The sequence below is a fragment of the Bombina bombina genome, chromosome 1 (genome assembly GCF_027579735.1).
Source record: "Bombina bombina isolate aBomBom1 chromosome 1, aBomBom1.pri, whole genome shotgun sequence".
Lineage (NCBI taxonomy): Eukaryota > Metazoa > Chordata > Amphibia > Anura > Bombinatoridae > Bombina > Bombina bombina.
This window is the reverse complement of record NC_069499.1, coordinates 1,210,884,108-1,210,896,817: the sequence shown is the minus strand read 5'-3', so window position 1 is coordinate 1,210,896,817 and position 12,710 is coordinate 1,210,884,108. Positions and strand designations below refer to the sequence as shown.

The 12,710-nt window shown below is 36.7% G+C and overlaps 1 protein-coding gene across 1 annotated transcript in view; it reads left to right on the top strand.

Moving 5' to 3' along the window:
• IL13RA2 (interleukin 13 receptor subunit alpha 2) overlaps positions 1–12,710 on the top strand; it is a 237,258-nt gene that overhangs the window by 217,685 nt on the left and 6,863 nt on the right. The window contains exon 9 of the mRNA XM_053700209.1: positions 6,850–6,965. Within this exon, the coding sequence (XP_053556184.1) occupies positions 6,850–6,965 (116 nt within the window). The remainder of the gene's footprint in view (positions 1–6,849; positions 6,966–12,710) is intronic.

Below are 12,710 nucleotides of genomic sequence, written 5' to 3'. Positions count from 1 at the left end.
GAGTTCTGTATTTAGGCAAAAATCACATACCCAGCTCATAATTTGTTTTATGCACAACTCCCCCTGCTCATCCCTACAGCCAACACAGCCAGCACTATAATTCCCACAAACACGGGTACCTTAATGGGGTATATGCCCTCTCCGTTGCTTCCCGGTTATTCCTCCATCTCTCTCCTCAGCATTGAGCTGCCAGGTGTATGCCAGAGTACGGTACACGATACCTGTGACTGTGTGCTTGTCTTGTTAGCAGCGGTACTTCGGCTCCTTCACCGTGCACTGGTTCTTTGTGTCCCAGGACCCTCCTCCCCTCTGAGGGTGGATTACAGCATCTATCTGGCCCTTGGCTGCCGCTCGTCGGGAGGCTTACACTTACGCCAGCAGGGGAATCAGCAATAGGGCTGGGTATGGAATAGAACGCCAACGGGCGTAGTGACTCAGCACCTGAGCCAAATTGCTGTATTGCAACTTCCGGAACTGTAAAAGAATGGGTCCAGACCACACACACTCGGTATCGGCCAAGGACAAAAACAGCATGGGGAGATCGAAAATGCCCTTCACAGTAGAGCCTTACGCTAGCACTCCACACCACAGTAAGCTCCACCCCTGGAAGTGGTAATGTTTATATTACCTAATGATAGTGCCTTAGAATTAGTGTGTTGTGTTAATCAAGCTATATAAAATTGGGCCCTTAAGGTTGTGCTAAGCTACTGGGTCTTTGATTTGACTCTATCATTTAGAATCAAGGTTAAAAAAAATAATTTGAGGCTCCTTGTAGTTTTGTGGGGGGTCTATATGTTGAGCCTGGGTTAAGGCTCTAGTTTGGAGATATTCACGTTCTTCCAGCAAGCAATTACACTCTGTTTATTCTTAATTTTATCGGACATTAGTAAACCTATTTAGGGCGTTTCTTTAAAGTGGTGTATTTGCCTTATTCCCCCACTAGGGGGCCACCCACTGTTTTTCCTAGAATCTGACTTAGTAGTCTTATTTATTGTATTGTTTTCTTTTTGGGTCTTTTTTCCTTTTTCTCTCCTCACAATCCACAGTCTAGGGGTGGTTCACTTTTTTTTCATTATTTTTTTTCACTTCCTTTCTTGGATTTTGGTTTCACCTATTTCACATAGTGTTGAAAGTTCGGTCTTTTCCTTTTCCTTTTTTCTATACACTTCGTGGGTATCGCATACACTTATTCTCTTTTAATGGATAAGTATATTGCACACTTTAAGTCTCCCGAATGCCCCCAAAAATTAAAGAAAAAAGAAATGCGTCCAAAATTGCAGATGCTAGCCTGGTGACGGAGGAAAGTCAGAACAATGCGGGTGAAAACAGACAACTATTGCAACAGATGGCGGAATTGTTTTCTCCTCAATTTGAGGCAATCAAGACCGAAATCTCAGACTTAAAGGGACACTGAACCCAATTTTTCTTTTGTGATTCAGTTAGAGCAGGAAATTTTAAGCAACTTTCTAATTCACTCCATTATCAAATTTTCTTCATTCTCTTGGTATCTTTATTTGAAATGCAAGAATTTAAGTTTAGATGCCGGCCCATTTTTGGTGAACAACCTGGGTTGTCCTTGCTGATTGGTGGATGAATTCATCCATCAATAAAAAAGTGCTCTCCAGAGTACTGAACCAAAAAAAAAAAAAAAAGCTTAGATGCCTTCTTTTTCAAATAAAGATAGCATGAAAATGAAGAAAAATTGAGAACAGGAGTAAATTGGAAAGTTCCTTAAAATTGCATGCTCTATCTGTATCACAAAAGAAAAAATTGGGTTCAGTGTCCCTTTAACCGTAGAAATGAGGACATTTGCAAATAGAATTGCAGAAGCAGAGCTTAGGGTATCCAATATGGAAGACCAGATGAATATTGTGGAATGCTCTGTAGCCTCTCAGGGGAAGATTATAACTGCACTGCAGGCAAGGATAGAGGATCTGGAGGACAGATCTAGATGAAACATCATAAAAGTGATAGGTTTACCAGAATCTATCAAGTTCAAGGATCTTCTGTCATTTGCAGCAGTCCAGTTATCTCAGAGTTTGGGTATTGCAGGTAGTTCGCCACTAGCTGTGGAGAGAGCTTATAGAATTGGATTGGTTAGACAAGACCTGGAACCTAAAAATAAAGGAAGACCTATTATGATTAGGTATTTAAACTTCCAGGATAAGGTTAACATTTCAGCCAGTACCGTAAACTAAAAGAATGTATAATTAATCAAAATAAAGTTTTATTGTTTCAAGACTTCTCAGCAGAGACCGCTGCAAAATGATGGAAATGACCCCCTACTGTACCAAGCTAATACATGCAAACTATAATGCTAAATTAATTTATCCTGCAAAACTTTTATTAGAAGTCAATGGTAATACACAAATGTTAAAGGATCCTAAAGATGCTGCTGCAATATGTACAGAGTTACGACTTAGATAATGAATAGATTCTGTTGTTGATTTTGTTTTACTGGAGTATGGGTCTGTGGGACAGCAGAAGGATGTCTTTTGGTGGATTAATTATGGTTAATGAGAAGTTGAACGTCCTATCGTGGAATGTAGGAGGAATAAATTCCCAGATTAAAAGGAAGATGATATTGAAACACCTTAATACTTTTAATCCTCAAATAGTCTTTCTACAGGAAACACACCTAAAACCCACTGAGGCAAAAAAAATAAAGTCCAAATGGGTAGGGGTATCATTTCCTCTCCCTATTGTGGTCAGAAATAGGGGGTCTCAATATTATTCCTTAAAAACATTGATTATGATATTTTAACTCAAGAAGTTAATCCAAATGGGTAGATTTTTAATAATAGAAGTTAAGGATTTTGACATTGAGTTAATATTATGTAATGTATATGGTCCTAATAAGGAGGATAAATCCTTATGGGATAGTCTGAAGATAAAATTAATGAAATATGCTGGGAAACAGCTGGTCATAGCGGGAAATTTCAATATGACAGCTTTGGTAAATCTACATAGATTTTCTAGTGCTCAAAGCAGAAACAGGAATAGAGCAGCCAAGATTATTAAATACTTTATCTCTGATTTAAATGTTTATGATATATGGAGGGTACAAAACCCAGACAAAAGGTGCTTCTCATGCGAATCCAAAGCTTACGGTTTATTCTCTAGATAGATTTATTTTTGGTAACTAATTCAATGTTACGGTATAATATTGAGTCAGACATTAAGTACATACAACTCAGTGCCTACTCTAAAACAAGATTCCAGAGATTTTTCTTTCCTAGGTATTTACTAAATAATTTCCATTTTTCTAACTGGTTAGTAGATAGATGGAGACTTTGAGGCCCATTTATCAAGCTCCGTACGGAGCTTGTGTGTCCATGTTTCCGGCGAGTCTTCAGACTCGCCAGAAATACAAGTTATGGAGCAGCGGTCTCGAGAGGTAGGGAGCTTGGTCAGTAGAGTGTTTATCTCCTTTTTTCCCTTTTTTCTTTCTCTCCCCCTCATTTCTAATGGTATCTGGAAGTTATGGTAGTGATAGGAGTGAAGAGATTGATGTATGAATATGTTTGTAATTGGGGCGGTTTTCTTTAGTTTGGTTTAATCCCATCCCATCCCTTTAGAATAATCTGATTAATATTTTAGGTTGATTATAAGGTTAAAGAAAGTTTTTTTTTATTTTTATATTACCCGATTGTCTTAAGAAAAAAATGTACTACGATTACATGAATTAATGTATCGATGTTTTGGATGTATCTACACATTTGGAAAATAAAAACTATTAACAAAAGGGGAAAAAAAAGAAGGCAGCTGGATTGGGGGATAAGTGTACAAAGCCCTTCATCTCAGCTTTCTTAAGGCTTAGAAACCCCTAAAACCCACCATTTAAAAGGCAATTGCCTGCTTGAGGGTGTGTGTATATGTATATATATATATATATATATATATATATATAGTGTAATGCTTTATTTTAGTATGTTTACATGTGTTTTGTGGTACTTTTATTCAAGCCTTAACACTTTACTTCAGGTCTCAAGTTGCACTAACTTTTTTAGCGCTATTATGTGTTGTGCTCGAGTGCAAAATCTAACTTTCAGCTTGTAATACGAGTAATGTTTAGTGCAGCCACCATATCCGTTGAATGTATAGTGCAGTCTAAAGGGATGACATCCATACTAATCATTTTCTAGTTATTCAGTTTTACCATAGTTTGCCTGCTAATCTTAGCTTGATCCAGTGATATCAATAGTGCACCCTGCGCTATCAATAGTTCTCCACTTGTAATCTAGGCCTTAATACTTTGATTAAAATAAATGAATGCAGACAATATTTGCTGTATTAATCATATCCTTTGAAACATTCACCATAAAAAATGGTATCCAAAATGCTTATAATTGTGGCGATATGGTGTGCTATTACCATTTTGTACTCTATGGGGCTGATTTATTAAAGTGCAAATGGACATGATACACTGTAGCGATTATGTCAACCGCACATCGATAAATCCCGACAGCATATGATGTTAGCATTTATCATTGCACAAGCATTTCAATAGAAATTCTTGTGAAATACCACCCCCTGCACAGTACCAGGGGGTGTCAATCAACCCAACCGCTGCTTCTTAAGTCCTGTTTCCGGGAAGCCTGAAGGTTCGCGCGGAAACAGATGTATACAGCCCCATTTGGGCCGTGATAAATTAGCCCCATTGAGACAACAGTACTCAGATGAGCCCTGTAGGTTGTTGTTTAGTAGATCTACAGAGGGTAATAATAGAATAATGACAAATATTGTACTGCATTTCTAAATGAATAAATATACTTTGATACAATACTCAGACTAACAATGAGGAAGATCTGCCCTAAGACCAAAGTGTATCCTCCTTTGAGTACCAATTGACACCTACCTCTTGATGAGGAAAATGCTACTTTGATGCTACTTTGGCTTGAAGAAAAATAATAGTGCGGGCTTCACAGGGATTGAACATACTGAATGCTATTAAAAAAAGGGTGGAACCCTCCAGCACTGCAAGATCTCTCACAAGATTCTAGACAGACAAATTTTGCTATACATGTCTAAGGGGCATATTTCTGTGTGTAAAGGAAAGACAAGTCCAGTGCACTGCAATAAATGGGAGTTTTGTTACACTTGCACATTTATTTTTACTTTACACTTAATATTAGGTTCTTTCAGTACTATTGCATTTAAGCTTTGCACTTTCTGTTTTATCTTTTAATACATTTAGATCCAGCAGTGATTTTACAAATTCTGATTATATTTCGAAAGTTAATATTATACTTTAACAAATTAGGATCATGTTTTTTATATTTCTATGTATCTTTAACAATTCACTTTGAATTTTGTAGTTTCTCTATTGTAAAATAAAACAGAGCTTCCGAAAATGAGAGGAACAGGGTAGTTCCCTGGACTTAACAGTGGAGTTCCCGGGGCATATCTAAAGATCTCTCACAATTCTTGTGAAATGTTATAAGAATTTTAAACAAGCTGGTCTCATTGAATTATCTTTACCGATGCATGCAGGTGACGTTTACTCTAAATTGAAAATACACTTATTTACAGTAACTGACAGAAAAGTAAAATATTCTAAACTCATGGGGAAAAAATTAAATTGCAGGGAGAGATTTTCAGTTTTTTTTGTACTTGCTGCAAACTGAGACTTGATATCAGCCCCAGGTGTTCTCCTGTTAACTTCTCTCTCCCCTGGGAAATTCTGTACCCTAGAGAGCTTCATTACTTTCTCTGAAAAACAACTCTCATCCCTCTGGGACTTTTTTTTTTTATAGAATTCAGTGAATTCAGCCCCTGTGAAGTGTGCACTGTAATTTATTTCTAAACTAGACAATCTTTGCTTATCAGACCAATAGAGAGTAATAAAGCTCTTGGGGAAGCTGTCACATTTTCAGTTTTATTTTAAATAGAAGAAATACAAAGTGTAATGTACTTTGTAAATGATACACATAAATATACAAAGTATGAGCCATATTTGTTAGTTACACATAAACTGCTAAAGCATAACCAGAATTTGTAAAATCATAATCCTAAATACACTGCTGTATACAAAATAAAATACAAAATAGAAAGTGCAAAGTTTAAATATAATAAAACAGTCTGAAGTAATATAAAATACAAAGCTGTAAATGCAGCAGAACTTTCATGTCAAGCAGTGCTATATTGCAGTGGGTCTGGCTCTCCTTCAGATACAGAAATGCAAGGAATGCCCTTTGAAGAAGTATAGCAAAATCTGCCCTATTAGAATTTCACTAGGGATCTCATAGTGCTAGAGGATCATTTTATATAATCTCATCTGAGCAGAGAGGTTTATATTATCAGGCCCTTAGACTTAATTATCATGAAACAAAGATTTATGTGAGGGATTTAGTGCACCCAAACTATGTTAGCACACACTAAGTTATCACTCTCTCAACAAAAAATAACTATGGGCTTGTAATATGAACGCAAACTAGAAGCAGTATTTATTGAGCTTGAGTGATGTTAACGCACACTAGTGCAATCAATCACTGGTCATGTTAATGCTCAGGAGTGGAAGTACATTACTGCTCTTGAACTAACTTTAATTATGTGTTTAACAACTTTACAGAAGTTAAATACATAGGTAAGCAATAGTGTAATAAGAAATGCTCTAATATTTTAGCATATTTTACTACTTTTGTTTTAAAGATGACTCTAAAGAGATGACTTTAAAGATGATGCTTTCTTACTTTTTTAAACATAATAACGTTTTACTTTTAATGTGCTCAAAATATACTTTTAGAATGCTACAAAATAATATAGGGAAAATTATATATAATTATATAATTGTATATAATATGTAATTGTCTAGACTGCTTTTCATTTTGACACTTATTTATCTTTTAGAAAAAATACCTGTAGAGATCCCATACATGCAGTACTTCTTGGTTGGTGGGAGCATCTTAATACTGGTGTTTTTAAGCATTGGAATACTATTTTGGGCATACAGAACAAAAATAAAGGTAAATATATCAATTACAGAAATTTAAAGATTTGCAAAATTGAATTTAACTATGAGATAATTGATGCAGACCTCCAAAATGTCATAGACCGTTAAAAAAAAAACTATCAGTCATGTGATCCATATTTTGTTCCTCTTTGTCTTGTTTTTTATATTATTTATATTATTACAGTAAATATCCTGTGTAATCCATTCTTATTCTATCCCATACCTACCAAACCCCACACTTTTTGACTCGAGTCTAACAAAGTCCTCACCCTATTAAATCAAGTAACTTTACCCAAACTATATATCTTTCAAAAAATACCAATTCTGCACCTTCTGTTCACAATATATGGGGTTTTTACTTTTTATTCCATGCCTTTTTTAATAGCACTTTAAATGTATGAATTATTTATCTTTGTACAATTTTTTTTTATATAGGTTTTAGTTTGTCCTATAGTTTTAAGTTGATTTCAAGATATTATAAACCGTATAATAAAACAAATTAGCATTTCTTACTTGTATGAATGAAGGAGAATATGTTGCAAAATATTCTCCCACTACAGGATTCCATGTATGGCTACCAAAATCTAAACTACTTTTAAATAATGAAGGTTTAATAGTGTTATGTTCTGCAGATATCCAGTAAACTCAATATTTGCCAGTAACATTCATGGTGCAGGTATTTAAAGGGGCAGTAAACTTACAAACTAATGTTATATAATTCTGTACATAGTGCAGAATTATATAACATTAGCTTACCGGCACATTTATACTTTAAAGGATTGCAGAGAAATTGTAACTAAAACCTCCTTATACCAGAACGCCGCTCCTTGCTCTACTGAGCGGGTCTGTTTTTTACACAGCGCATCTTGGCAACACTGTGTGTCGAGCCATTAAAATGAATGTAGTTCGCTCCCACTCTGGTCTAGTAGCAGGAGCGAGCTACATTCATTTTAATGGCACGACCGGGCACACAATATTGCTGCGATGCGCTGTGTAAAAACCAGACCCGCTCAGTAGAGCAAGGAGCGGCGTTCTGGTAAAAGAAGGTTTTAGTTACAATTTCTCTGCAATCCTTTAAAGTATAAATGTTCCGGTAAGCTAATGTTATATAATTCTGCACTATGTGCAGAATTATATAACATTAGTTTGTAAGTTTACTGCCCCTTTAAACTCCATTTTTCCAGTCAAATAAATATTGCAATGAATGCCCACTTTATAACTAGTAGCACATTTGGGTCTAGATTATAAGTGGAGCAGTAATTACTGCTTCTGCTCGCATGCTAACACTGATCAACTTCTGGTAGCGCTTGTACTACAAGTTAAAAGTAAATGTTTATCGAATGAGTGCTAGCCCAACTCGCGCAAAAAGCAGAACTTTGAATATCGCGTTAACTTACTCTCCTATTGACTTCAATGAAGATAGAAAAGTGGGGGAAAAAACTAATACCCATACTCCCCACACTAACACAAATTGCCATACGATCCCTAAACTGTGGTAACGCCTATTGTAAAGTAATTGACTACACTATTAACCCATAAACCACCACACCCCCACATAGTAAACTACCCCTCTACACTATTAACCCCTAAACTGCCAGAACCCCCACATCACAAACCACCCCTCTATCCTATTAATTCCTAAACTGCCACACCTCCACATTGCAAAATACCCCTTTACAATATTAAACCCTAAACCGTCACCCACCCCCACAGCAAAGTAACCCACTAACATCAAAACCTGTAACCTAACACCCCCTAAGTTATCCCAAAACAGACTAACCTTACCTTTAGAAAAAAAACTATTAACAACCTTTAAAAAAAAAACCTACCCTAAAAAGTAAAAAGAACTAAATACCTTTAAAAAAAAACTTACCTAAAAAATTAAATAAAAATAACCTTACCTTTACAAAAAAAAACTTACATTACTTAATAAAAAATGAAAAACCTACCATTACTTTAAAAAAAAAACTACCATTACTTAAAAACAAAAAACAAACCTACCATTACTTAAAAACAAAAAACAAACCTACCATTACTTAAAAAAATTAATATTCTATAACCCCACTAAAAAAAACCACAAAATAAAAAAACATATTCTAACACTAAACTACAAATATAGCCCTTAACATGGCCTTTTGTAAGACATTGCCCTAAAGTGTCTTAGCACTTTTTCTTAAAAATACAATACAAATCTCTACCATTAACCCTCCACCCCCCCCAATAAAATAAAAAAGTATATCTAGAAAATGACCCTAAAAGGTGAAATTAGCTCTTTGCTGCCCAAGAAAAAATATAAAAAATAAAACCCATACGGTTAGATTACAAGTTTTTGTCGGTAATGGTGTGCGGTGCTAATGCACAGTTTTCCTTACCACTCACCACAAACAGCGCTGATATTACGGGTCTTTAGAAACCCAGCGTTAGCCGCAAAAAAGTGAGCGTAGAGCAGAATTTAGCTCCACATCTCATCTCAATACCAGCGCTGCTTACGGTAGCGGTAAGCTGGAAAAACGTGCTTGTGCACGATTTCCCCATAGGAATCAATGGGGCTGATTCGGCTGAAAAAAGTCTAACACTTGCAAAAAAGCAGCGTTCAGCTCCTAATACAGCCCATTGATTCCTATGGGGAAACAAAAGTTATCTCTACACCTAACACCCTAACATGAACCCCGAGTCTAAACACCCCTAATCTTACACTTATTAACCCCTAATCTGCCGCCCCCATATGCGCTCCACTCGGAATCTAGTCTTTAGTGCAATTACTTAAAGGGCCACTAAACCCAAAATCTTTCTTTCATGATTCAGATAGAGAATAGAAATTTAAACAGCATTACAATTTACTTCCATTATTTATTTTGCTTCATTTTTTAAATATCCTTAGTTGAAGAAAAAGAAATGCACATGGTGAGCCAATCACACGAGGCTTCTATGTGCAGCAACCAATCAGCAGCTAGTGAGCATATCTAGATATGCTTTTCATCAAAGAATATCAAGAGAATACAACAAATTAGATAATATAAGTAAATTAGAAAGATGTTTAAAATTGCATTCTCTTTATAAATCATAAAAGAAAAAATGTGGGTGGCATGTCCCTTTAAGCCCATATTGAAACTAACACACATAGTCCAATAATTCAACCTCCTTATATCTGTAACACTCATCGTACAGGAATCTAAACCTTGTATTGTCAGTAACACACAATGCAAAAATTTAACATATTGCTATCAAAAGCTGCTTAAAGGGACAGTGTACTGTAATTTTCTTTCCTAAGATATGGTGAGTCCATGGCAACATCAATTACTAGTGGAAATATCACTTCTGACCAGCAGGAGGAGGCAAGGAGCACCACAGCAAAGCTGTTAAATATCACTTCCCTTACCCATAACCCCCAGTCATTCTCTTTGCCTTTGGTGCAAGGAGAAGGTGAAGTTTTTGGTGTCTGATACTTCAATCAAGATTTTATTATTTTGAAAGCCAGAGTAGGTTTGCTCTGATCTTTCCTTTCAAGATTGGGTCTAGCCGTACTCCACGCTAGTCTCTTCAGTAGGGCAATGGTGGCTTTTAAGCAGTTAGGAACTAGTGAGGTGGGCCTCACTGCAATTTTCTAACATGATTGCTGCCCTGTTAAAAAGCCTGCGTTAGTTTACTCTGTCTTTTGTCTCTCCACAGGCCTCTGTAAGGAGTGGCTTCCTTTCATGCTGAACTGAGTGGTCCTCCTGCTGGACAGCTAGAGGTGCAGGTAAGTGCCATTTGTTTGTCTTATAGGATAACTAAGAGACTGAATGGGCACTGAAGAATTTATTCCGCATTTTTATTGGGACTTCATCCTGAACTTTAGTCAGGATTTATTTTGGCAGTGAGCAGGCACTATGATTGTGGCTAAGAGATGTATTTATTTCTTCTTTGATGGCTCAGTGTTTTAAACAGTGTGTTTAACGCTGTGCGCGTGACATTTTTTATTTTCTTCCGGTTATACTGTCAAGCAGTCTTGTGTTAAATTTTATTGGCTGTTGGGTCCGTCCATGTCAGTTTTTCTGTGGGCGGATTTTCGTGCAGCTCTTCAAAGTCGCAGTTTCTATCCCGGAATATAGAGGGGAAGGTAGGTGCCTCAGCTATACAGCTGAGGTATACAGGTATTTTTGGTACGCTTTTTTTTTATTATTTGTCCTGATAGTAAATCCTCTTCCTGGTTGTTACACACACAGGTATATTTTTTTTGTCTTACTCACAAGTCAATTTGTTTTATTTTTTATTTTTTTTTATTCCTCCTGCTGGGGACACTGGTGTTTATGTGTTTTTTTCTTAAAGGAACAGTATTAAAATTAAAAAAAAAAATAATAATTTTTTTGTATTATTATTTTTGATTATGGACCAAGAGCTTTTGCCTTTTTGTTCCTCCTGTATTGATGGAGTCACAGGCAGTCCCCTGTGGTTCCTCTCATTCTCCTTGGGGAGTATATTTGCAAGCAGAAATCACTGCCCAGGTATCTTCTGTGGTATCTGAGACATTAGCTGCTATTCCCATGCTTCAGGGAAAACGCAAGAGGAAATTTAGAGATTTAAATAGTAAGGTTTTTGATCCTACTCCGACTATCCGAATTGTTTTTTCTCATAAATCTGAAGAGGAAGATATGTCTGTAGCCTCTGAGGGTGAAATCTCAGATTTGAAAAGTGTAATTCCTTCTTCTGATGTTGAAGTTGTATCCTTCAGATTTAAACTCGGACATCTCCGTGTCTGGTTAAAGGAGGTTTTAGCTACTTTAGATGACTTCGATACTTCTGTTGTTGCCAACCCTAAGAAATCTAGTAAACAATAAATATTTTGATGTTCCTTACCTTGTGGAGGTGTTTCTTGTGCTGGACCGTGCTATGGAAATTATTACACGGGAATGGGAGAGACCTGGGATCCCTTTTTCCCCGTCTTTTATTTTTAAGATGTTTCCTGTGACTGACTCCATGAAGGAGTCATGGCAGATGGTGCCTAAAGAAGACAGGGCGATTTCCACTCTGGCTAAGAGAACTACTATTCCTATTGAGGATAGCTGCTCTTTTAAAGATCCAATGTACAAGAAGCTGGAGGCTTATTTAAAGAAGATGTATGTTCAGTAGGGTCTCCAATGGCAACCTGCAGTGTGTATTGCCACTCTGACTAGTGCGGCAGCCTATTGGTTTGACACATTATCTGAGTCTCTTTAAGCAGAAACTTCTTTTGAGGAGCTCCAAGATAGGATTAAAGCTCTTAAATTAGCTAATTCTTGTATTACTGACGCTTCTTTACAGGTTATTAAGTTGGAAGATAAAAATTCTGGTTTTGGAGTTCTAGCACGCAGAGCTTTATGGTTAAAATCTTGGTCAGCAGATGTTTCTTCTAAGACCAAGCATTCCTTTCAAAGGGAAGACCTTGTTTGGACCTGGTCTTGCAGAAATTATTTCTTATATCACGGAAGGTAAAGGGTCTTTTCTGTCGCAAGATGAAAAGAATAGACCGAAATGGCATTAGAGTAATTTTTGTTCCTTTCGTGACTTCAGAGTTAAGCCTTTCTCTTCCTTTTCCAAGCAGGAGCAACCCAAGTCTTCTTGGAAACACAATCAGTCTTGGAACAAGGGGAAGCATTCAATGAAACCCACAGCTGATTGCAAATCAGCATGAAGGGTTTGCCCCCGATCCGGGATTGGATCAGGTAGAGGGCAGACTTTCTCAATTCGCTCTAGCATGGATTTGGGATGTTCCAGATTCTAGGGCCTTGGACATAGCATC